Source organism: Eubalaena glacialis, chromosome 7 (assembly GCF_028564815.1).
Source record: "Eubalaena glacialis isolate mEubGla1 chromosome 7, mEubGla1.1.hap2.+ XY, whole genome shotgun sequence".
Taxonomy (NCBI): Eukaryota; Metazoa; Chordata; class Mammalia; order Artiodactyla; family Balaenidae; genus Eubalaena; species Eubalaena glacialis.
Genome location: NC_083722.1, coordinates 10,411,701 through 10,438,416, shown reverse-complemented (window position 1 = coordinate 10,438,416; position 26,716 = coordinate 10,411,701). Strand labels below are relative to the sequence as shown.

Genomic DNA, 26,716 nt, shown 5'->3' with positions numbered 1-26,716 from the left:
GATTTGCAAGCATAAAAATACATTAATATAAATTTCTATGGTAGAAGTAGGATGGGAATACAAGTTCACAGAGAAAAAGAAAAACTGTGAAGGTTCTCATTGTTAAAAAGGGCTTGTATATTTATTCTGTAAATGGATGATGTGGGTATCAAGTAGTTGTGACATTTGGATTTGACTGGATACATTTAAATGGCAGTTTAGGACAATGGCAGTTTTATTTTTTATTTTTTTACTTAATTCTTTTTTTTTTTTTTTAATCAGTCATCAATTTCCAGTAATTCGGAATCACATCTTTTTCAATGATTTTGATGAATTTTAGATGTCAAGTTTAAAAATGTAAACGGGGTACAAGAACAAAGGTGTTTGAAGACCCCTGTTCTAGCAGCCCGGTGCCTTTCCCCTCATCCCTCCCATTGTAGGATAACCAAGACCACTGTGCTTCGCCCAGTGAAGCTATGTTCATGCCACTTTTATTGGTTAATGTAATGATCCAATTTAATTAAAAATTTAATTAATGCAAAAATATAGCTATTAAAAGAGGGTTATTTCTAGGAAAGACTTTGGAAAGACATAACAAGTTATTAAAAATAATTCTGTCAAATTAGACGTAGGTGGAAAAGATGAGGCGGATTGCTTCACAAGTTTTTTTTTGTATGTTCTTTCTCCACTTAAAAAAAGAAAAAACAGGGAATTCCCTGGTGATCCAGTGGTTAGGACTCTGTGCTTTCACTGCCGAGGGCATGGGTTCAACCCCTGGTTGGGGAATTAAGTTCCTGCAAGCCTCGCAGCGTGGCCCCCAAAAAACACAAACAAACAGAAAAATAGCTAAACCAGGAGTTGTATTCCAGTGTTTTCCAAGATTTCCTGATGATAAGAATCACCTAGGTCACTTGTTAAATATACAAATAAACTGCCCTCTTGCCCTGGATATTCTGACTCAGGAAGTCCAGACTGGGGCCTTGGGATCTGATTTTCTTGGTTATATGTTTTGTTTTATAAAATAAAGGCTCAGGTGATTTTTCTCTTCAGGGAAATTTGAGGAACACCAGGAGGATTATGCATATGATTTATGCAAGAAAGGTGAGCTCCAATCAGTAGATTCCTACTCAAAGAAAAGGCCTTTGGCTCTGTCAGAAAAAAAAAGGCAAATGAATGCACATTTATGCTTTAAATGAAAATGAAATACTTATGTGTCCTTTTTTTTTTATTATATTCTTGCTTTAAATGACTTTGGTTAACAGACCACAGGGCCCCTTTGCATGGACTAACAGGGCACCTACCCCCTACCCTGATAATCCAGCCTGGGAGAGCACTGGCCTTCCCTATCAAATGTGATCAACTGTAAATTAAAAGAACTAACCTCTTTATACTCTTGAGGAGTAAATACATAAATAAGACAAGCTATAAAACCATCTTCTAGCTAAGAATTCCTGAGACTTCTAAACTCCACCTGCAGTGAGCTTCCTCTGGGGGCACTTCCCCAGCACAGGTCACTTCCTCACCGTACTGACCCCTCTACCTCTCCTGGAGCTCCTCCCCGCTCCTTCCTCTCCAACCATGCTGGCCTCCCTGCTGTCCCTCAAACCTCCCAGGCTCGCTTTCCCCTTGGGGCCTTTGCTCCAGGTGGTCCCGGCATCTGGAAAGCTCTTAGCCCACGTATCTCTTTAGCTAACTCCTTCCCCTCCTCCAAGTCTGCTCAGATCTCTTCTCAGTGAGGCTCCCCCCAACTGCCCACTGAATCCTGCGACCCACCTGTTCCGCCCAACTCTACCTTTGCTTTTCCCACAGCCTAATCCCCACTTCTCATAGGCCACAGAATTTGCACATTTATTATCCTTATTGTGTACTATTAGCTTCCACCACTAGAATGCCATCTTCACATGGTAGGGTTTGTATATTGTTTACTAATATATCCTATCCTAAGCACCCAGAGCAGTGCCTAGTACATAGTAGGTACTAAATAAACATTTATGGGCTTTGACTAAATTCCAAAGTTTAGAGAAATGCAAAGATGAGTAACAGGTGGTCACAGGGCGTGGAGGGCCCAGGGTGCTTGGAAAGCCCTGCACACCAGTGTCTCTCGGGAACACAAATCCCATTTCTGCCTCAACAAATGCACGCAGACCCTTACTTGCCAAGGACCTCTGGAACTGAGTAACAGCCGAAACCTTGAAGCCTAAATCTGAAAATGCCTAGTGTAATGGTTTTTCAGAAATCATCTAAGACAACCATCTGGGACAGGGGAAAAAAAAACAAAACTGGAACTAATTAACACCTTGAAAATATTAATACATTTCAGTGGGAGGTAAATTCTACACGACTTAGTCTCTAAATGAGAATTGGGGCAAAGAATCCAAACAACTTGTACAAGGTCGAAGGAGTCTTGTGAGATGCAAGTTTAAAACAGAGGCAGCATTCCCACTACCTATTTAGATAACGAAGGAAATCAGGTTAAAAGGAGATATCATTCCAATTTTCATTTTTCTTGTTAACATAGAGCAGGGGTTGGCAATTCGCTTTCTGTAAAGAGCCAGAGAGTAAATATTTTCATCTTTGCAGGCCAGACAGTCTCTGCTGCAACTCCTCACTTCCGTTGTTTAAGTCCAAAAGCAGCCACAGGCAATACAGGAACATGTGGCAGTGGCTGGGTTCCAATAAAACTTTATTTACAAACAACATGGTGGGTGCATTTGGCCTACAGGCAGCAGTTTGCTGACCCCTTGACCTAACTGAAGTTCAGCCAACATCTGTTACACATGAGATGTGAGAAATTTCTGCCTTTGTTGAGCCGCATGTTTAAACAAGCCTCTTAATCACTCTGGGCTTGGTTCCCCATTTGAAAAACTGAGTAGGATGAGAGGATGATCACCCATGTCTCTTCTAAATGTCAGCTTTGATGACGCCTAGATAAAAGCATCGCTGGCTTCACTGGTCAGTTATACTCATCTGGGAAAATTCCCAGATTTATTGGTACAGAGAGTCTCGGCTCCCAAAGAAGCCCACAAGCATCTGTTCTCATGGTTCTTGCAGTCGGTGCTGTCCAAATCCGATCAAAGTCTCTGACTAGCAAGTAGCCTGTTTGTCTAAACAGAGACACGGCAGGTTTTCAGGACGTGAAGCTGAAGAATTCTGGTTGAAGAAGAGTAGCAGCTGAAGCAGGTCTGCGGCTTTAGGAGGCCCAACTTATGAAGTGATATCATTAGTACATGCCAAGAATCTCTTCTTAACTTGCATGGAAAACCGCCAAGTTCCATTTCCTTTCACGTGAAGACTAACACGATGGATGCCCAGTCCTTGCTGGTCAGTCCTGAGAGTGAAAGGCAGAGGCCAACTCTTATCTTGGGCTGTGGAAACACTCGAGTTTTATTTTCTTCTTTTTCCCTATCTGCATTTTACTTTTCTACAATGATGTGTACTTTTCTGTACACTTATTAGAGATGAGCTGGAGATCAAATGACTGAAAATAAGCCACATTAGAAGAAAAATAGAATTTGGGGATGAACCGCATTTCCTGCTTCAGAAAACTTACCCTGTCCCCACATGGGAGCGTTCTGATGCTCTTTCAAGCAGACAAGAGGCTTGGGTTACCTGGCTGTGATGTTACTTTTGATGATGCTAAGTAGCCCAGGTGCTACACGTTAAGTGCCACAATGTATCAATATTTTAGTGGATAAGTTAGAAGACAATAACTTTTTTAATAGAACAACTTTATTGAGATATAATTCACATACAATCCACTCATTTAAAAGGTATAATTTAACAGGTTTTTTTTGTATATTCACAGAACTGTACAACCATCACCACAAGCAACTTTAGAACATTTTCATCATCCCAAAGTAAACCTGTACCCATTAGCGGTTAGTTACTCCCCATTCCTCCCTACCCCAACCCTAGACAACCACTAATCTTACCTTCCATCTCTGTTGATTTGCCTATTCCGGGTATTTCGTACAAAACAGAATCATACAATACTTGATCTTGTGTGCCTGGCTTCTTTCCCTAAATATAATGTTTTCAAGCGTCATCCATGTTGTAGCATGTATCAGTACTTCATTCTTTTTATGGCTGAATAACGTTCCATCGTATAGATAACAAGTTTTGTTTATCCATTCATCACTTAAAGGACATGTGGGTTGTTTCCATTTTTTATTATGATCAATGCTACTATAAACATTCATGTACACATTTTCGTGTAGACATATGTTTTCATTTCTCTTGACTACATACCTAGGAGTAGAATTGCTGGGTTATATGTTAACTGTGTATGTAATCTTTTGAGGAACCACCATACTGTTTTCCAAAGCAGCTGAATCATTTTACATTCCCACCAGCGGTGTATGAGGGGTCCAGTTTCTTCACCAACACTTGTGATTCTCCATTTTTAAAATTATAGCCAAGCTAGTGGTTAAGTGGTATCTGGCTGTGGTTTTCGTTTGCATTTCCCTAATGATTAATGATGCTCAGCATCTTTCCAATGTGCTTATTGACCATGTATATATATTTGGAGAAGTGTCTACTCAAATCTTTGGCCCACTTTTTAATAGGGTTATTTGTCTTTTCATTATTGAGTTTTGAGTTCTTTATATATTCTGGATACCAGTTCCTTTAAAATATTAGACTTGCCAATATTTTCTCCCATTCTGTGGATTGTCTTTTTCCTTTTAGTGGTGGTGTCCATTGAAGCACAGAAGCTTTAACTTTGATGAAGTTCAATTTATCCATTTTTCTTATGCTACTTGTGCTTTTGATGTCATATCGAGGAGGCTTTGACTAACTTAAGGTCACAAAGATTTACTCCTATATTTTCTTTTAAGAAATTTATAGTTTTAGCTCTTACATTTAGGTCTATGATCCACTTTTGTTTATGGTGTAATTAAGGGGTCCAATTTCATTCTTTTGCAGGTGGCTATTCAGTTGTTCCAGCGCCATTTGTTAAGAAGATTATTCTTTCCCTTACTGATTTGTTTTCATACTCTTTTCAAAAATCAGTTGACTATAAACATGAGGTTTATTTTCTGGACTCTCTTCAGCTGTGTCCTTCCATATACTTAGGTCTTCTGTATTTCTTCCAGCAGCATTCTGTCATTTTCAGAGTATAAGTTTCACATAGAAGGCAATGTTTTAAAAGGTGCCTTCCTAGTTCCCACCACTTATACACAAATGAAGAACTATGGTCTAAGCACATAGGCTGTAGCTGATTAAAAAGACCTGGAGAAGTCTAGGAAGAAAGCCAGCTCACTCACCTGAAGAGGATTATATTTAAGTGTTTCCACACTGTCTGTGACACAATTTTATCCCAATGAAAAAGAGCATTGGTTCTCATCCTGGCTGCACATTAGAATCACCTAGAAAGCTTATAAAAGTCATGGGGCTCAGGCTACACCTCACACCAATTACACCAGAATCTCCTGGGTCATCATCAGATTTTTAAAATCTGAGGTAAAAACCACTGACTAAAGTAATGACAAGAAGCTTCAGTGAAGTTTTCTTTTATTTATTCATATTTATTTGTTAGTTTATAGTCTACCTCATTCTGGAAAGGAATTAAACAGACTGACAAGAATATATAAACTACATTAAAAATGAAGAGAGAAAAGCAGGGGTGAAAAAAAGCAAAACAAAGGTGAAGACATAAAATGGAACCTAGAATGAGACTACAAATGAATACTGCGATAATCTACACTTTCCACACAAATTTGGGAAACAGGATCAGTATGATAATATGGCCACAAGTACAAATATTCTTGACAGTAAGACCAAAGAGGAATTCACCCAGGGGGCCCCACGGTGAGAACAGTGGGTGAAGGAGTTCTGCATGGGTATCTCCTGGGCTTACGTGCTGAGTCTTCGGCTGACCTACCTCTAAATGCCATTGCTAAATCTAGCTTAAAAATACAAATAAAAGTCAAGTCTAAAGAATCAAGGAAGAACTTTCAAAATGTGAAAAACAAAAGCCCTATGGCAACCTTCCCGTAAAAAGACACAGCTACCTTCATCTAGGTTTGATACTTCGTTTTCTTCCATCAAAGCAACTATAGGCCAAATAAGAAAACACAAACTCGGTGTTTTTAAATTAGAACAGTAGGTAAAACCTGCTTGGATGACCACGTCCAAACCCGCTCAACAGCCTGCATTCCCGCCTTGGTAGTCCCGGTACCTGAATCCGTTCGCTGCCGGGGTGGCTTCCATGTTAAATTCGGCCACCGGTACCCCCCGGGCAGACACCTGGGGGGCAAATGTGGCGGCGGGGTAGACCACCGAGGAAGTTCCCACCTACAGAGCAAACAAACGGAAACGGACAAATGACCACACTATGGAGAAGAAACATCTTTTCAGAAAACCTATCAGAAACTTGGGCCAGTTTGTGGTGGCAGGTGTGAGGACAGCTAAGCTGGATGGTATAAATGGAGAGCGTCTGAGGGACAAACAGGGAGGCAGGAGGCACCCCTCTGTCTGATCCCTAGAATTCGGGAAGGACACGCGCTACGAAGAGAAGAGCTGCGCACGTGGAGAGAATGGCAAAGAAATGCCTCGATCGTCACCCAAAGGGGGTTAGTTTTAGTTTTCCTTCTGCTCTTTGAAGAGGTGCAAATAATCCATGTTCCTTTTAAGTTAGAATATTCAAAGAGAAAACACATACATGTCATTCCTAACCCTACTTCTACCAAGATTATCACTGTTCACATTTTGATGTATATTCTTTCAGGTTTTTCTCTACGAATATATATTTATAAACATTCTTTACAAGAGCAGGGAGACCAGACCAAGTTTTACGAGCCAGCTTTCCTTGCTTAACCGTCTATCAAGCACATTGATACCAGATTCAACAGTGGGATGCGCTCAAGAAATACCAGCTGAATGAACACGCACCCACGAGAGGCCGCTTCTGCTTTTAGAGATGCGTTAGGAGAATCTGAAATGTGCATGCCCTTTGTCCCATTAATTCCACTTCTAGGAAATCTGCCCTCAGGAAATAACTTGAAGAGCATGCTAAGAGTTACATCTAAGGACGTTCATCACAGCACTGTTTAAAATATCAAAATCTGAAACAGCCTAAGTGTCCAACAGTGGAGGATTGGTTAACTATGTCCTTTTATGTCCATACAACGGAACACCACGCAGCCAGTTAAAAGACGATGTGGATTTGGACGTACTGACATGAAATAGGCTAAGTGAACTGCTACGTGAGTAAAGCAGCTTCCAAGCAGCACACATAGTATGAACCCACTTTTGAATGTGAATATGTCTACATCTGCATAAGAAAAGGTCTAGACCAGGGTGGGTAAACTTTGTGTAGAGGGCCAGATAGTAAATTTTTTAGGCTTTGCAGGCCATGCAGTCTCTGTCACAAATACTCAACTCTGCTATTATAGGGTGACAGCAGCCATAGGCAATACACAGAAGAAAGGGTATGGCTGTGCTCCAATACAACTTTGTTCACAAGATAATGTACATTGTCATAGTTTGCTCCCCTCTGGTCTGGAAGAGATCACACCAAAATGCTAACAGTGACTATTTTTGGATGGTGGAATTACTGGTGATCTCTAATTTCTTCTTTATAATTTTATACTTTTTTGTATTTTCTCAAATTTAATAACGAGCATGTGTTACTTTCAAAATCAGAACCAATAACATGCTCTTTTCATTATTTCTCTTCCAGGGCGGAAAGGCTTTGAGAAGCCCAAGACATGGTCGTCCATAGTTTCATATTTCGAGAACGTATCTTATTCACTGTTTCTTAGTTTTTCTGTAGGGCACCCCCAGACTCTCAACACACCGTTAAGAAAAGGAAGGAAGGGAGGGAGGAGGGGGAGAGAGGGAGAAGGGGGGGAAGAGGGAGGAGGGAAAAGGGGGGGAGGGAGGGACAAGGGGGGGAAGAGGGAGGAAGGAAAGGAGGGGGAGGGAGGGGGGAAGCAACACCCACCCCCAGCCCCCCGCCTGGTGTTTCAGAGCATCCCGAGGATCAGGGAAGGGCATGACCTACCACTAGACACAAGTCACAGAGGGCCAGCTCCCTGTCAACCTCCTCCAGGATGGCAGGGTCCAGGTTTTCTCCAAACCACACCACGTGAGGTCGCAGCAGGCCCCCACATGCTGCCTCTTCACACCTAGAAGAGTGTCATCCTTAAGCCAACCCCGAGACCTGCTCTCAGGAAGGCCTGCCCAAGTGCATCGGGGGACAGCCAGGAGCTGCACCAGGTCCCGTCTGTCCAGGTGGGTCACTCTGAGCCTTCCTACCCCCCATCCCTTCCCTCCAGTCCACATGAGCTTGTCCTGAAGGTGTAGTTTTACCTGCCCTTATAAAGTTTCTATTTTGTCTGGATGCACTGGGTTGACGTGCTGGTGGAATGCGTTTCAGCCAGCCTCGATGTTCTCTTTCTAAACAGCTGTCTCTTTCCCAGTTGCTTCCTCACAGTCATGGGCACGGTCGTGCTCACGGTCAGCCAGGCCCAGGAGGAATGTACTGGGCTGAGGTTTGCCTCTAACACGTCAACTGCTTGCTAATTTCATCAGTGACCACCTCCTTTCTTCTCTCAGATTCACCTCTCTCTTGCCCTGTCTCTAGCCAAGTTCTCCAGCGTCAATTCCTAAAAATCTCTCATCTTTCACTCGCTACTACCCCAGGTCATCTTATAATTACCTCCTAAAATAATCTCCCTCAAACACCATTTTCATCATATTAATCTCCTACCCAAGATTCTTTTAGATCAAAACTTTCAGATCACAACTTTGGAATTTAGTAATGAAAACTTATTCTTTTAGAGCGAAACTTTGAATTTAGTAATGGAAACCCTTACTAAGAAAAATAAAAAAGGTTAAGTCAACCAGGGAAATACTGACATAATCGCTTTCTAGAGAGTAACAATGTGCTTTCACATATTCAGTGCTCTGATTAGTCCTGCAGTAAAGGAAACATACTTTAACTTTGTTCAATCTAGTGTTTCCATATTTATTTGAGCACATGACATCTTTTTTTCAAGTAATGCCTATAACATCACATGGATCTAGTGCTCTCAGAAACACTTTTGGAAGCGCTATTTTAATGTCTAGTTTTGAAAAACTGACATAAAAGTTTTTTGTTGTTGTTAATCTACAAAAATTCTATTTGGTCCTACAACTTCACCTTTGCAAGACCTCTTTCTGCCTCCATAACCCTGGATTAGTAACTCTGATGACGATGAGGAGGATGGAGAGGATAGCCGCTGAGGCTTATTGACCAGTTACTTCCGGGATGCCAGCCTCTATGCTTCATATACACTGGTAAGCGTCTACAACATAACAGCTGCTGAAACTTTCCAGACCTGAAATGATCCCGCCATAACACAGAGGAGAAAGGGACGGGACAGAAGCACTTCTCTTAAGCCTGGCTTGGTTCACCTTTTGTCCTTTCGCCCTTGGCCTCATAGATCAGGGCTGGTTTCGGCATTTGCACATTTAAGAGGCATCTCACCAAATGAACTTAGATTTTGACTCTTAATTTTCTTTTTTTTGCAATCTGGAACACCAAATACAGATCAAAGATTTTTACCCACCGGGGAAGTTTCTCCACTGGGATTCTGGCATCTTGAGTTTCAGGTTCTGGAGCCCTGAAGTAAATAATATCAGAAAAGAAAGAACGTCACTGGTGTAATCGAAGAACAATGAAATAAGATAACCCAATAAGACTGTCTCTTTGCCTGGCAGTATATGGTACAAAACTCCTAATGAATACACACTGACTTCGAAGGGTACCAGGAAGATGGACACCAAACAATTGATTACCACTGGTTCTACCTCAGGAGAGGGAATTTGTATGTGGGGGGCGGGTGGAGTAGCTGTTGTGCTAAGGAGAGTTTCATGATTTGCATGGTATATGTCATCCTAGTTGGAATCATCTGCAATGACATTATGTTAATAAGTTATGTGTATAATTTATACTGATTTAAAATAGCCAGGTAGAATTTTTCTCAATATTCTGAGTCTACTCTTAATTTTTTGCCCTAATTATAATAATAGTAAATGTTCATCATAGAAATGTTGGAAAATTCAGAAAGATATAAAGAAGAAATCAAAATTGCCCATAATCCTACCACTCCTGCTAATATTTTGTTGTATTTTCTTCTGGACTTTTATCTATATAAAGATACATCAACATGGTGTGTTTGTCTGTGTGTGTGTGTGTGTGTGTGTGTGTGTGTGCTCACAAAGTTGGGATCATACTGTATAGAATTAGATTCTGCTGTTTTCACTTAGCATTGTAAATTGTGAGCAAAATACTTCATCATATAGCTGTACTGTACGCAGTTTTATTTCTCATAAATATCCATGGGAATCTTAGATGAATGTTCAATTTCTTCACATTTATATTCAACTTAGACAAAACGACATACATCTATTCTGTAGTGCAGTATAATTACCCTTTTCCTGATAAAGCTGGACAAATTGGACTCTTGTAATTCTCAGCCACAACTCCACAAGAGGTACATCGAGTTTTAAATAAGCTACCTGAAAAACAAAAGTTAAACAAGACTGGAATTTATTATAATCAGGAGCAATTGTCTCCACGTCTAAAAGGGTACGAAATAATTTAGTTTTTATACATCGTTTTAACAAATGGGCCTACCCCAGGTATCACAGGAAACATAAAGGCATGCAGTACTATTGAACAAGCCAGAACATCTGCCCTCCTGGACTGCATAATCTGTAGGAGAGAGAGGCAGATGAAATAACTTACTGCATGACTAAGGAGCTCTCTGATTACCCTCATGTTCAGGTGGAACTGAAGTAGTCAATTGGGTAGAAGAAGCCAATCTAAACCTAAGGGCAGGATTTACTAAGTATATGACTAATAAAGGCTCAGTAGCTTGGGATGTGTTTTACAGAATCTTAATTTTGACTTAATAAAGCTTGAATCTTTTCTACAAAAGCAGCTCAATAAATAATCAACTAACAAACGAAGAAAATAACTGTTAAAACTAGCAATGACTTATTGACCTTAACCAATAAAAGGTGATCTCCATTCACTAACTAGTCACCCCATGCCCAGTTTGAGCACGTCGCACTGCAGTGGACACACACTGTTCCATTCTGTCCAGGATCCCTTCTTTGGGGAGCCACCTCTCCTCTATCCCATGCCAAGCTGACAGAGCTGTCAGTCACATCCCCAGATACAAGCTAGGGCACGAGTTCCAGACTGGTCCAATCGTAGCAGCCTATCCTTCTAGCAGTAGTGTTTGGTCAAAAGGGAGGTATGCGATCCAAGCAAGGCCATCCAGAGACTTATTTTCTGAGGAGACGGCTAAACTAGAGGGAGCCTGGAGCCCCACTGGGTCACTGCTTCTGGAAATGCCACAATTTGAAATGCGTTTCTTGGGATTGAACTTTTGTAGACTATTAAATGCCCTTGGGAAGAAATTCCTGCATACCCATTTATGCTCTTGTACGAATGAATTGATTAGATTTTCGGTGAGAGCAAAAAGGGGAGAGGATTAAGAAGAGGGAAGAGAAGGGTGTCATTAAGGGCAGAGAAGGGAAGCCAGAGGGACCCGAGACAAGCTCCGCGGTGTCACAGACCTGGTGGGCTCGCTGCAGCGAAGGTCACTGAGCTGGCAGCTCCCTAAAGGCTCGAGGGCTGAGCAGCACAGCCTCAGCGGACAGGGCCGATCGGGGACACAGGGAGAGTAAATGGCTCCCCCGGGGATGCCAGGCCTTTCCGGGGCTGAATCCTGCTAAAGCCACAGCTGTTCAATGGCCCAAACCTCCTGCTTCCCTCAGCCCAGCTTGGGGGGCTGTCTGGGAACATAAGGCCCCTCAACAGGACACCCAGGGAGGGGAGAGCACATAGCGGAGCAGACCGGGCTTCTCCAGGCAGGGTGGTCTGCACTCCAGACACCTGGGGTCTTGTTAAGAGGCAGCGGGCCCAGCTGGGACATGGCAGCACCTGTGTTTTCAGGTCTGGTTCCCCCCTCCCACGGAAGACCGAGGGTCCCTCACCATGGATTTCCAGAAGGTTCTTGGTGCCAGCCTTGCGGTGCAGCTCATCGATGTTCTGCGTGATGACCGCGACCCGTCGGCCCTGCCTGCCCAGCCGGGCCTCACACTCAGCGATGGCCAGGTGCCCGGCGTTGGGCTCCTTGCTCTGCACCACCTCCCGCCGGTAGTGGTAGAACTCCCACACCTGGGATGGGTTTCGGGCAAAGGCCTGAGGGGTGGCCAGGTCCTGGGGGGCAGAAAGGAGGCAGGGGTCAGGGAGGGAAAGAAGCTCTGGGCGGTGGGACACTCCCAGGCCCCCTTTGTTCTAAGCAGAGAGGCAGCTTTGGGAGGTGCCCGCAGGAACACGTCCGTGTAGGTACATGTGGCGTGGCAGCCACAGGGCGGGGCCTGGGGCTCACGAGGGACCTTGGAGAAATCGGTTTAACTTCCCCAGTGATGAGGCAGGGAGACTGCAACCTGTCTCATCTTCCACTCGAGTAAGTTACGAACGTGAAGTCGAGTAACAGGCGGGAAGGTAATTTAGTCTGGAATCCAGTTTTTCATGGAGCTCCACATTACAGGATGCCAAGCTCATTTATCCACGAAGAAAAGTAAAATGCAAAATGTCCAACTGAGGTATAATGGCCATAGTTGAAAAACTCGGTTTTTATAAGTATAATGATAGGTACACACACACACACAACTACACATATAAAAAATAGTATATACATTATAGTAACAGGATATATATAAAATACACATTTTTTAAAGTACGATTCCTCTTCTAGGAGAGGCAAATCTCATCGACGGTGGAAGAGCAGTGTGGTCGGTAGCTGTCTGGGGCTGGAAGCTCGGGGGAGGGGAATCGTTGGCAATGACTGAAATGTTCCATAAATTGATTGAGGCGGGGTTGGGACTATGCATTTTATTTTACTGTAAAGGTCACCCTTCAACCTGGTGGTAAAGTCAGCCTGCATCGGGGGGGTGGACCATCTGTGCCGTGGATCATCCGCATCAACCCTGTACTTCCTTCCTTCCCGTCCCCACTTAGACCTCCGGTGGCCCGAAGCGGTCACAGGCAGCGCATGAAGCTGCAGCCCTGGAACACAGGTGGGATCAAACAGTCGACTGACTTCTTTGGGTCCCCCCAAACCCTGAGCTGCTCTGACACCACCGACCGCCCCTCTGCAAGCTCCTCCTGATGCCCTCTGAGCAGCCCCGCCTGCCCCTACCCCGCCCTGCTTCTCAGATCCAGGGACTGCTGTCCGCAGCTCCTCCTTCTTATGGGACCCTAAGGGCCCTGTGCTCTTCTTCCTCCCCTCCCTCACCTTTAAGGTGATGATCCCCAGACTCGCCCGGAGGGCAGCAGAGAGGTGACAAGACATCCTAAACATCTGCCAGCCTGAGACATTTAATAGGGGAAGGAAGGGCAGATTCATTAACCCTTCACTCGATAAGAAATTACCTATGAAATCTGGAAGTCATGTATTGAAGTAATTATTCATGATTGCCTTCTTCCGACCAACAGAATCTATTAAGCATCTACATGTGCCAGAGTTCTGGGAGCCGGGGATAGAGCGGTGAAGAAAACAGGCACATTTCCCTGCCCTCCAAAACCAGGGATTTCCTGGGCCGGGGGAGGGGAGAAGACTGCCTACAGGGGCCTTGAGGGAATATTCTGGGGCACAGAAATGTTCCACACCGTGATCCTGGTGGTGGCTGCACCACTGTATACATTTATTAAAACTCACTGAATTGTACACTTAAAATTGGCGAATTTTATTGCATGTATTGGGTTGGCCAAAAAGTTTGTACGGGTTTTTCCCAATATATTATACCTCAATAAAAACTGAATTAAGAAAACTGCACGCTCCCAGAGAACTTACATCCTAATGACCTTCATATAAAGTTTTGAGCATCAAGGCCTAAGCCTTTAACAATTCAACACTGTTTTTCACATCAAAAGTTCAGAGAAACTTTTAAAAAATGTGTAATTCTTAATTTCAACATCTATAGAAAAGTAATGAATTACACTAACCCAAGTTTTCTGGTTCCACTTTAGTTACTGGAAGAAATCCAATTGTTATCTGAAAAAGTGCAATCAATACATGCCTAGAAAGAAAGGAAAGAGGCTGCTTTGCTTAAATCTGAGATCTTAATCATACGGACTGTGTGTCGATGCCAAAACAAACAGGACAAAAGGGTCATGGTAAGTTTCAAAACTTTCCTCTCTGGGTTTCAGGAGTAGGTATAGGTTCCGAGTCAGACACTATTATGGCTTCATGCAGAAGAGCCTCTCGGTGTTCTGGAGACATGACTAACCTGAGCTTTCCATTTTCTCCAGTAACCTCCCGCTCCTCTGAAAGTCGGTACCCCACTCTCAGCACTGACGCCAGCCCCTGAAATGATGACGATGTGCTTGGCTTTTGCAAAACACTTCCGGAAGTCAGCCATACCTAAAGAGAGAATAAAATCTTGGTCAATTCAGTGTACCATTTGGACATTTACATCCCAAATCAATTGCCTGTATTTTGAAACTTGACCTTGCGTGAAATTATACTTTAAGATAAGCAAATAAAAATCATTCTCGTACCATGAAGACGCCCCCACGCACCTGATGTGTGAGTGTACAACGTCTTAAAAGAGATAGGGGCTTGGGGCGCACAGCACTGGCCCTGCATCCCACCCCATCTCCTGCAAGCGAGATCTTATGTGAATGACTGACCCTCTGCTATCCTGGGTTTCCTTGGCTGTTTGACGTGCACAATAGTGCCTTCCCTAAAGGGGGGCTACTATGAGGATTAAAAACCGCTAATGGATGGGAATGCATCTTCCTTCTTAAAAGTAAAAACAAGCTTGTGTGTGTGTGAGGGCTGACCTCAGGCCCGCTGGACCCCAAAGCATTCCCTTCCTTTCCAAATTCACCTCCCTTTGAGGATCTTGCTAATTCCAGCTTCCCTCGGCATCACTACCGGGGTGAGGATGAGGGCCCCTCCTCTGTGAATAGATGCTCTGTCCCAATCTGGACCCATGACCTTCTCCTTTATGGCTCGAGTAAGAGTTGGTCTTTACAACAAGACATCCCCAGAGACTTGGGGTAACAGAAGGGAACTGAACGCAGAGAATAAACACGACAGCAGGGAGTCGTGGTCACAGCCTATGGCTTGCGCTCCAGGATCCAAGGCCTAATCCTGCACCTCCGGGCACCCTCCCGCCTGATCTCAGACCAACGGGGGCAGCAGCCCTCCTTCCGAGAGGGCTCACTGCGCCCAGGCGCTGCACCAAGCACTTGATGGGCATCACAAGGCAGACTTTGGTCCTGAAACGAGTGTCATCATCCCAGGATAAGGACGAGGAGCCAGATTTGGAACTGCCGTTGTTTCTCCTGGTGGCAGAGATCAGGCTGAGAGCAACACCCTCTCTCCCAGGCGCTGCGGCTCTGCAGCCCTCGTGCCAGGGGTGAGGAAATGCCATGGCCCCAGCAGGCCAGGCCCAAGCAGTGCAGCAGAGCCGAGCATGCGCTGTGGGAGAAGAGACTTCCTCCAGTGCCCCTACCCGGAGAAGCGAGTGTGGACCAGCATGGCCTGCGGCTGGCCTGGGCCACCAGGGCAGGGTCTGCCGGGCACAGGCATCTTCCGGGAGGGGCCAGTCTGTGCTGAACCTTCAGTGGAAGCAGGTTCCTTGGCTGATGGAGCAAGCTCTCTGGTCTCCCCCGGGAGGAATGGCAGCCAAGGCTAATCAACCCTTGGACGGATCGAGCGCCCCTGAGACATGGAACCGGCGATGGAGGGAAGGAAGGAAGACACTGGGATGGGGGCTCACAGACAACGAAGTGAACGTTAAAGGGAAGGTGACGTCATTGTGTACCCCAGGCTGGTGACGTGGATCGTACCAGTTTCTCATGCTTGATGGCTCCTCCAGGCAGGGCAGGGCCCTCCTCACCCTTGTAAGCTCAGAGCTGCCTCTATGGCTAGCCCAGGACAGAGAATCTCAAAAGAGGCTCAAAATCTCTCCTCCCCTTCCCTTCCTCTCCGACGACTGGTAAGAATAAACAAAGAATAAAAGCAGAGCCTCAGAAACAAAAGATGCAGAGGCTCCGGCTCCCTCTCCTGTTTGGTCCTGGAGCTCTGGGACCATGCTTTTAGCAGCATAAGCTCAAAGGAATAAAGACGGTCTAGGCACACTGTTCCCTCGGGTGTAACCAGCCCAGCGACCTGCCAACCGCACTAGCGCTCTGCCAGAATTCGCATCCCTTTCAGAGACAGACCGGTGTGAGAAACAGGGCCCACTAAAGCTGTCCAACCAGGAAGAATTCGGAAAAAGAAACCCAGTCTGGGTGGGTTAGAGGTTGTAATCTGATCTAATCTCCTGAAAGAACAAGATGCTTAATAAGAAAATACATCAGTACTTTTCTAGGAACTATTTACATGACTCCCGGATTCAAAACCTACAAACATCCTTAAGGACCTAAAGTTCACCCATAGAACTTTCCCCTAAAGGTCTTTTCTACCTCAAATGTAAACTCTGTCATCCTACTGATGAATAGATTCCTAGGTCAGAGTTGACTTGCAGGTTTTTGTCAGGTAGAGATACAAATCATCTCTGTCTAGAAGAAAATTTAACCCCATAGTACCCCATAGGACGATCACTAGCTTTCTTGCCCTGCCGAGAGGTGAGGGGTTTAAAATACAAATCATGTGTGAAAAGCTTAAATGCAAACATTCTGAAGAAGCAACAGAATGTCTTAAATGGACTTAACTTGGCTATTGAGAGATAATTCTGACCCTGTCCTAGAAAGGGCTTCCCTAAGGACAACAGGACAGAGTGACTTTCTCCAGCATCCTGCCCCATACCCACTTCAATACAGACATTCCCCCTCACAGGGCAGGAACTTTCAGGTATTTCAAATTCCACTGGAGATGAGATGGCAGGCTACGAAGACCTACTTGAACTTGGACGAGCCATTGTTAGGCAAATCTTGGTTTGCACAGAGGCTGGAGGCTTCAATCCACAATACAGCTGGGAAAGTAAACGGCCTGGGACAATCCGGAGAGGTGGCATCAGGTTCTCTGTGTCGCACTAATTATTGAGATGGGCTTTAGAAAAATCACAAAACAAAGAGAAACAATCAGAAAATACTGGTATTTCTGCAAATATATACATACACACATATGCAAAAGAATGCCCTTAACAAAAATCTTCCGTAGCAATTTTCATGGTGTTCATCCTCTAAACCAGCTGTTTTCATTGTGTGTTCTCAAGCGCTCCGAGGTGCCCAGAATAGTGGTTTACAAATTATGGTCCCCAGACCAGCATCAGCAGCATCCCCTGAGATCTTGTTAGAAATGCAAAGTCATGGGCTCCACCCCAGATCCACTGAATCAGGAACTTTGGCAGTGGGGCCCGTATCTGTCTCCGGATGAGTGCTCAAGTTTGAGAACCACAGCCTTAGAGGCTTGGGAAGGGGTCAGATGGGAGAACTCATTTGAAACACAGCTTCTGATGCTTTCAAAAAGGTATGAAAGCCACTGGCTTATCAACTTTGCATCAAAATATAGCTCCTGTGAGAATGTAAATTCTGAGAACTGCACTAGGCAGGGAAGATATGCACTATGACAAGAAATAGGGTTAAGATGACATCGTCTCAAAGAAACTTGCGAGTCTTAAAGCGCATTTAGTAAATCTTTACCTATCCCTGAAGAGTTATATAAAAGAAAAACAGACACAGAGAAAGGCCATATTCAGATCCATGACATCGAAAGGGTAACTGACATAGCTGACTTCTATCTAGTGGATCACACTGTTGGCGGAACTCAGGATTAAAGGTCTGTATATACGGGAGCAATAGAAAAATAACACATTTCCCAAAACTTTACAATCCCTTTGGAGGACAACCTATCAAAAACAAATGCATTTTCCCTTTGACTTAGCAATCCCAAGTCTGGATATTTTTACAACAGTGAGACTTGCACACATCCAAAATGACATATCTACGGGGCTGTTCTTTAGACTACTGTGATTAACAGCAAGAGACTAGAAACAACCTACATGTCCATCGGCAGGCGATGAGTTCAATAAACAATGACACATTCACAGTATGCAACATAGCTGCTATAAAAAAAGAATGCACGTATGACTCTACGTATATGATATTCTGGACTAGATAAAACTATGGGGACAGAAAACATATTAGTGGCTGCCGGAGCAGGGAGGAGTGAATACACAAAAGGGCACGAGAGGATATGGGGGAGTGACAAAATTGTCCTACATCTTCATTTTTTTTTTTTAAACGTCTTTATTGAAGTATAATTGCTTTACAATGGTGTGTTACTTTCTGCTTTATAACAAAGTGAATCATTATACATATACATATGTTCCCATCTCTCTTCCCTCTTGCATCTCCCTCCCTCCCACCCTCCCTATCCCACCCCTCTAGGTGGTCACAAAGCACCGAGCTGATCTCCCTGTGCTATGCGGCTGCTTCCCACTAGCTATCTATTTTACATTTGGTAGTGTATGTATGTCCATGTCACTCTCTCACCCTGTCACATCTCACCCCTCCCCCTCCCTGTCCTACATCTTGATTGTGGTGGTGGTTACATGATTGTGTTGTCACAACCCATAGGACTCTGCACTTAAAAAGGGTTAATTTTACTGCATGTGAACTATAAAATAGTTTAAAAATAAAAATAATGGGTTTCAGTTTTGCAAAATAAAAAGAGTTCTGGAGATTGGATGCACAACAATGTGAATGTACTTAACACGACTGAATCGCACCCTGAATAATAGTTAAGATGGTAAATTTTACATTATATGTATTTTACTACAATTAAACAACGACCCAAATGAACAAAGTCTAATTCAAAGTCTAATTAAATGTGATTTGCTGGTTGACTCAGTATTTATAAGCAGACAGCTCGCTGGCTTCAGAAGTGAGTGTTGGTATCAGTAGAGCAGAGGGTATTCAGAGAGGTTAAAAATAAATGTCTGGCAAATGAGCCTCAAAACTCTGTTAGTGCCAAATCAGATTATTTAATTCCATAAATCTTTCCAATGTTCAGATTTCACATGTTAAAAAACAGAATGAGTTGTTCCCTCTAATCTGATAGAGATCTCCGGAATAGGGACAAAAGTCAGGTGCAAATAGTGTCTTGTAAGAGAAAGGAAGGGGGGATACAAGTTATACCATAGTACTTACTTGCGTTTGTGTTTTAAAAAAAAATGGAAGAATTCCCAAGAAATTAGTAACAAGAATTGGGGTGAGAAGTAGAATGTATGGCGACAAGAGTGGAAGTGAGGATTTTCAACAGGTGTGTTTATATATTGTTTGCAGGGTCAGTGCTCTCCAGCAGAAGTCTAGAACACACCTGCAGCAGAGCAAGTGCAAGGACGGAGCAGCTCACGGTAAGGAGCTGCGGGTGACCTGGTGATGTGTTCGAAAGGATTTATTACAGGATTTGGGCTTGTGCTGGGTAAAGCTGGGGAGGGTCAGGAAGGAGGCTTTGATCTGGATTGGATGCTGTCAGGAAAAAGTATACTTTAATTGGACAATTCAGTGAGTGTGATCTAGGAGGAAGGAGTGAAGTGAGGCTTGAGCTGGGATTGGTCAAGAGGCAGCAGCCCTCCTATTAGCCAGGATAGGAGGGTGTATTGCCATTTTTGTGGTTTAGACAAAGTTCTTATTTATGTCTGGGTTCAGACCTAATTATGGAGTTGTCTTATTTTTGTCCGGATTCATCGTGATCACAGGGTGGCCTTGTCTGATGTTGGTGTTCTGTGAAATTATTTATGTTCGGCAGGCCTATCAGATATGCCAGGTCAAAATCTGGAAGCAAACCAAATGTCTATCAACTTTTAAAAGGGTAAACAAATTGTGATTCATCCAATGAAATCTTATTCAGCAATAAAAAGAAAAAACTGGTAATACATGCAACATGGATGCATTTTCAAAATATTACACAATAGTAATACGACAGTGGAGAAGCCTGGCAGATACTACCTTAACCAAGTAACCAAAGTTAACATCACCAGTTCTAAGACATACTGACTTCATCTACCTCCTTCATACTACTTCATCTTCATCTATCATATGATGCCATGAGAAGAGCAGAATATCACTTGGGTGGTATTTTTCCCCAAAATGCATTAGCTCAATTTAATTATAAGAGAACATCAGACAAACCCCAATTGAGCAAGCATTCTATGGCAAAAGTGGCCAGTACTCTTCAACAAAGCTATGAAGGTTATGAAGGATAAAGACTGGGGACATGTCCCAGTTTGTAGACTAAGGAGGCATGACAACTAAATGCACTGTGGGATTCTGGACTGGATTCAAGACATGAAAAGGGACATTAGTGGCAACATCTGAATGAAGTCAGCCAATTAGTTAACAGTACTATATCAATGTAAACGTCCTAGTGTAGAGCTAAACTAGTACTAAACTGAGTAAGGTAAGATGTTAACCTTAGGGGAAACTGGGTAAATGGTATATGGGAACTCTGTATACTATGTCTGCAACATTTCTATTAACCTAAAATTATTTCAAAAATAAAGTTGCACGGCTTCCCTGGTGGCGCAGTGGTTGAGAGTCTGCCTGCCAATGCAGGGGACACGGGTTCGAGCCCTAGTCTGGGAAGATCCCACATGCCGCAGAGCAGCTAGGCCCGTGAGCCACAACTACTGAGCCTGCGCGTCTGGAGCCTGTGCTCCGCAAAAAGAGAGGCTGCGATAGTGTGAGGCCCGCGCACCGCGATGAAGAGTGGCCCCCGCTTGCCACAACTAGAGAAAGCCCTCGCACAGAAACGAAGACCCAACACAGCCATAAATAAATAAATATTTTAAAAAATAAAAAATAAAAAAAAAATAAAGTTGCTTTCTTTTGAAAAAAGGAAAGCATTATGCTAAGTGAAGGAAGCCAGACCCAAAAGGCTGCCTACTGTTTGAGACCATTTATATGATATTCTGAAAGGGCAAAACTATAGGTACAGAAATCACCTCCATGGTATCCAGGGACTGACGGAAGGGGAAGGCAGGTAGGGCCAGGGAAAATTCTATGTCTTTATTTTGTGGTGTTTTTACAAAACTCATAGACTGTATAACAAAAGGGTGAATTTTACAGTATATAAGTTGCATTTCAATAAACCTCATTTAAAAACAACAAGAAGCAAACAAACTTTCATGCAAACAAAATGTCAACAAAATTTCACTGTAACCTGTCTCTGCTTTAATCAAAAAGACTGGACAAGTAGCTTGGAATTCTGAAAAAGAGAGTAGGTTAGAGAAAAATAGTGTAGTGTTGGTTTCCAGAACAACCTCAGGGGACAAGACCCTCTGGAGTCATGAGGTCAGAGGCAAAGATAGTGCCAAAAAAGGCCCCTGGCTGACAGGCTGCCAGGGGGAGAAGGTGGGCAGGCTCAGATGCCCAGTGGCCAAGGAGGGCCACTCTGGTGGGCAGCCTGCACACAACAATGGGGATGCCCGACTATCCTGAAAAGCCCCCTAGTGCTTTATTTAAAGGAAGCATGAGGAAAACAGCTTGGCAGGATTTTCCACCAGCATGGGCGTAAGCTTCTGACAAACTTCAGTTGATTTGGAAAAACTAACTACTTGAACACCTCAATAACGGTGTAACTATCTACAGTTTATGCTTTATTTTTTTAACTATGGAAAAATTTAAACATATACAAAAATAGAATAGTATTACTAACTCATATGTATGTTCCCATCACTCAGCTTCAATAATTATCAAGAAAAGGGGTTTTTCTCAGCTCCAGCTGAGGCTTTAAGATATTGTCATAGATGATAAATGTTAAACTTGCACATCTTCATGAACACTGTAAAGATTAATGTTCCCAAAACTGCTTCACTTTACTAAAAGCTCCTTACATGTTGCATGAAGTTACTTATGCTATTTTGTGCTTAATATGTTCAGTTATTTCTCTCAAAGATGTTTGATTGCACTGTTGCTTTCTAATATTTAAATCTGGAGACATCAATGTGATCCAGAAAATTATTTTCTTCCTCTGTAAGTTTTTAAATGTTAGAAAACATTCCCATTTATTTTCAAAGAATTCTAGACCAACTCCTGAGTAAACTGTCATATTTTTTCTTAGACATGAAAGTAGGATTTTTAAAGTCATTAAGAATTTAAAAGGATTTAAGGATTTAAAATCCAATCAACAAAGGCATCAACATAAAGCAATTGACTATACTGCTATATGTACAGCTCTTCTGCATGAGCGTCTAAATGGTGGGTCTTCTGCTGGATAGCTGTAAAATGAAGGCAAATCTTCATTCTACTCTGAACTTAAGTATTGAATTTGTTGCTAATTATAAAGAGTTGTCAAAAATTTGAGAATATTAAGAAGGAGTTTTTAATTAGAATTGACAAAATTAAGACTTGTATTATCTGGGTAAAATGTTATTAATTTTTCATCTAAGTTTTTCTATTCAAATGTTCCCGTTATTGAGTAATAATAATTACTTTCACCATAATACTGAACTCAAAATAATAAAATGGAAAAAAGTTTTCCTTGCTCATGTTTCAGTATTTCCAAAAACCACTAGTATCTAGATTGTCTAGGAAATGCAATGAGCAAGTACTTTGGGGGAAGACAGCTTTAGTTCTCATCTTATGTGAATTATAATGTCTACTGACATACACATATATGCATATAAACATACTCATGAATTGTATGCAATTAAAATACTCCTTTTAAATATGTATATTCTTTTTATTTCAAATCTTTTATCATACTAATTTATTAGTGGAGTCTAAGTTTTTCATGTCTATCTGAAGTAATGCATCAGTGAGATAATTTTGGTCTTATGGGTTACAAAAACTAAACAGGTCTACTGCCTGTTTTATTAGTCATCACATGACTTTTTTTTTTTTAAATGAATGTAGGAATTGTTTTGCTAAATTTTCCATTAACTTACAAGATGTTCTCCAAGTCTCTCAGTAAATGTGAAAACAAAGGAGAGATTAAGAACAAAACTTTCACGTTTTAGAACAGTGTCACCTGAAGTTTATCTCCATGATTGTAAATGCTCAGAACATAAGTCTATTTTCAAGATGCTACCTCAAAGTATTCATCGGAAGCATCCTCTGTGCCAACATTTATCTGCGTTTCTGAGGGATCAGGGTGGGCAGTGGTTCTAGCTTCCACAAGCTCACAACCTGATTCAAGTGCAAAAGCAAACACCTGGGTGCTGCGGTGGTAGGGCAGAAGGTCCCCACTGTGCTGAGTCAGAGGAGGAAGAACTCAGGTTATCTGGTCCAAAAGCCCTCAGGGGTGAAAACTGCCCTGGGTGAAGCCCCCAATTATCCTGCCTTGATTTTACCTTCAGGTGGGAAGAAAGGACTCAGGAGAGAAAAACTCATTCATCACAGTCATTGGGAGCTTTCTGGGTGCAGGATAGGTTCCCAAACACTGATATAACTCTGGGTGAATGGCAGTACCCACTTAACCAGGCTTTCTTGTGAAACTGGAAACTCACGTACCCAATTAGAAAAAAAGAAAAATGTCTCAGGTTCCCTGTTGAGAAAGGGGGCACCCCACCAATTCTGAAAAATACAATAAATGTAAGGTTATATTAGGAATTCGAGAGAAAAAATAACTTACATTAATTTGAAATACATGATAATGGGCTTCCCTGGTGGCGTAGTGGATAAGAATCCGCCTGCCAATGCAGGGGACACGGGTTTGAGCCCTGGTCCGGGAAGATCCCACATGCCGCGGAGCAACTGAGCCCGTGCGCCACAACTACTGAGCCTACGCTCTAGAGCCCGCGAGCCACAACTACTGAAGCCCATGCGCCTAGAGCCCATGCTCTGCAACAAGAGAAGCCACCACACTGAGAAGTCCGCACACCGCAACTAGAGAAAGCCCACGTGGCAGCAATGAAGACCCGTCGCAGCCAAAAATAAACAAATAAATTTATTAAAAAAATAAAATAAAATACACAAGTACATTGCAAAGGAACTGCAAAAACTTACACAGGCGTTCACTAAATACTTTTTGAACACCTATGAGCTAAATAAATGCAATGCTCTAGCCCCCAGGTATCGACGCTGGCAGACTCACTCCCTCTCCCCTACTACCACCTGCTCTTGTCAAGGTCACCAGCCTTGCTAAACGCAAGGCTCCTACTAGATCACGTCCAGCCTCTGACCCATTTGATCACCTCTCCGGGAACCACTTCCTCCTCCCGGCTTCCAGGCGCCATCCTCTCCTGGTTTTTCTCCTACCTCGCTGGATTTCCCAACCTCCCAGGGCTTCAAGATGGCACTCCCCCCTCCAACGCCCAACACATGGTTCCCACCTCACACAGCCAAGCCCGAACTCCGGAACTTTCCCCAAAACTTCTTCCTTCAAAGCCTTAGGGCACCATCCTCCTTGGTGCCCACTTCTCCTTTCCTTCAGCATCTCGCACCCACAGCCCGACAGCTCAGCAAATCCCGAAGGCTGCAGCTTTACACTACCTGCGGGTCTGGCCGTTCCTCCCACGCCCACCAGCAGGCCTAGGCCACCCCACATCTGCCACCCGGGCTGCTGCAGTGCCCAGACTCTACTCCAAGGGGACGTCCTGCCCGGGGCCCCCAGGGGCTCCCCCTTCACAGAGGCCTACCAGGCCCACCTGCCCTGGCCACATGACTTTCCGACCTCGTTTCCTCCCCTCCCTCGTCTCTCGGGCCGCAGCTGCCTCTGCGCTGTGCCGGGAAAACACCGGGCCTCGGGCCTCCGCACGTGCGGCTGCGGCCAGGGCTGCCTCCTGGGTCCACCCGTAGAAGTTGGGGGCGCTCCCCTCCCCCTCGCGCTCCTCCTCCCTCCTCGCGCTCCTCCTCCCCCTCGCGCTCCTCCTCCCTCCTCGCGCTCCCCCTCCCCCCTCGCGCTCCCCCTCCCCCTTCGCCACCGTCCTGGACCCCGGAATCGGCGGGTGCGTTTGAGCCGCGCAGGCGCGCCGCTGGCCGGCTGGCCCCGCCTCCGCGCCCGGCCCAGTGAGCCCACGGTCCACACCCAGCCGCTGAACTCGGCCCCGCGGGAACGCGTGCTCTGCCGGACCCCAGGCCGGAGCCCAGGAAGGCCGCGCAGACGCCGGCCTGACCCCAGCGCTGACGCACCTGCAGGAGGCCCGAGCGGCGGCGTCAGCGGCGGCGGCTGCAGCTCTGGCGCGGGGGCGGGAGGACGAGGCCGGGGGCGGGACGACGAGGCCGGGGGCGGAGCGGCTTGACCCAAGTGCCCGGGCTTCCGCGGCCCCTGCCGGAGACGCGCACCTGGCCGGGTTCCCAAGCCTTGGGGGGCCCTTCCCCGGGCCTGTTCATCGTCGAACAAGATTGTTCTTTTGCATTTCTTTCTTTGGGGGACGGCCGGCCGAGGGGAGGGGACAGGATCTTACTTCGTCTTTGTGAGCTTCCCAGACGTGTTGTGAATGACGAGCTGCTTTCCTCCTTGAGCCTGCAGTTGATCGCACAACTTTGCGACAGAGCACTTGGAATTATAGGTCGGGTTTTTCTGAGACGCTATTTCCAATGATGGTTAGCGGGACTCCCAGGCCAGCCCACCAAAGCTGAGTGCCGGTGCTGAGCTCCTGACCCCATGTCCGAAGGGAACAGTTTCAGGTCCTCGAGGACTCTGTGACCCACGTGGCTCCACGTGTCTGATTGCCCGTAAAATCACTCATCTTTCTTTGTCTTTGATTCAGGGTTACCACCAGCACTAATTTTCTAAGAATAGAATTGCTTCTGGGTGCGCCAGTAATCCTAAAGGCAAGCGGTCTGAGAACTTGGTTGCATAGAATGTTATGGTAACATTTGTTTTCCCAACTCAGACCTCAAACGCTTCCCTCGGTTTGGCTGGAAATCCACTTTGGAGCCTCTCTTGCTCCTGCAGGCTGTTCCAGCCTTCAGGGCCCTATGGAGTCCAAGAAAATTGGAGAAGGGCCTCACATCTGGCTGCTATATTTTCCTAACATGTATATGGCACTTTGCACCAGACACCTCTAAGAACTTCACATGTATTAACCAATTGAAATCTTCCCCACCACTCGATAAAATATATAGGGTTATCCCCACTTTCCCCTCAGTGTGGAAACTGAGACCCAAGAGGTCAAGTAACTGCCCAAGATGGAAAGGCTGTTGCATAGTAGAACTGGGATTTGTAAGTGCTTTGGCTCCAGACACAAGGGTCTGTGCCACCACATATACTGCTACTCATTAAAGTGTTGTTGTTTCATTGCTTTTCGTGCTTATGATGTTAGCCATCAAGTGTTAATCCTTTCCTTCATTCAGACATTGGGGGAGGAGGGAAGGCAGGCTGTGGGGAAGGCCCAGTGCCCCTCACTGCAACCTTCCGTGGTCCAAAGGCCCAATATGTAGCCCTCTGCCACCACCCACAGGTTAGGACCCCTCTGAGGCATCGCATTCCATCAAGCCCCAGGGGTCACCACCCACAGCTACCCAGCACACATCCCTCAACCACATCCCTTCTTCCAGCCTTACAAAAGCTGACTCTTCCACCAGTGTCAGCCTACTTCCTCTTCTGGAAGCATCAACCACCATCTTTTCCATCCTTAGAGCAACTCCAGCTTTATTTCTTGATGGCCTTGTTCTTCCAAAACAAAGGCTGGTCCCTCTTCTGGAACGTTCATTTTTCATTCCTTCCATAGTAACTCCTCTCAACCTTCCAGCCTCAGCTCAGCTGTCACTTCCTCAAGGAGCCTTCTCTGACCCCAGCTCCCCCTTGCCTCTACTAGGTGAGATGCA

The 26,716-nt window shown here is 44.6% G+C and overlaps 1 protein-coding gene across 5 annotated transcripts in view; it reads right to left on the bottom strand.

Annotated features, from left to right (window-relative positions):
- Window positions 1-25,296, bottom strand: part of SIRT5 (sirtuin 5) — a 30,674-nt gene extending 5,378 nt beyond the window's left edge. The window contains exons 1-9 of one of the 5 annotated variants that reach the window (XM_061195739.1): window positions 25,076-25,101; window positions 23,456-23,518; window positions 16,899-17,048; window positions 14,275-14,408; window positions 11,974-12,199; window positions 10,398-10,485; window positions 9,534-9,587; window positions 7,985-8,108; window positions 6,158-6,273 (exon numbers count right to left, since the gene is read on the bottom strand). In XM_061195739.1, the coding sequence (XP_061051722.1) occupies window positions 6,158-6,273; window positions 7,985-8,108; window positions 9,534-9,587; window positions 10,398-10,485; window positions 11,974-12,199; window positions 14,275-14,408; window positions 16,899-17,013 (857 nt within the window). In that variant the 5' untranslated portion in view covers window positions 17,014-17,048; window positions 23,456-23,518; window positions 25,076-25,101. Of the gene's footprint in view, window positions 1-6,157; window positions 6,274-7,984; window positions 8,109-9,533; window positions 9,588-10,397; window positions 10,486-11,973; window positions 12,200-14,274; window positions 14,409-16,898; window positions 17,049-23,455; window positions 23,519-24,591; window positions 24,725-25,075 lie in introns of those variants that run through there. The other 4 variants (XM_061195736.1, XM_061195738.1, XM_061195737.1 and 1 more) reach the window with 4 other exon arrangements.
- Between the last annotated feature and the right edge of the window lie 1,420 nt (window positions 25,297-26,716).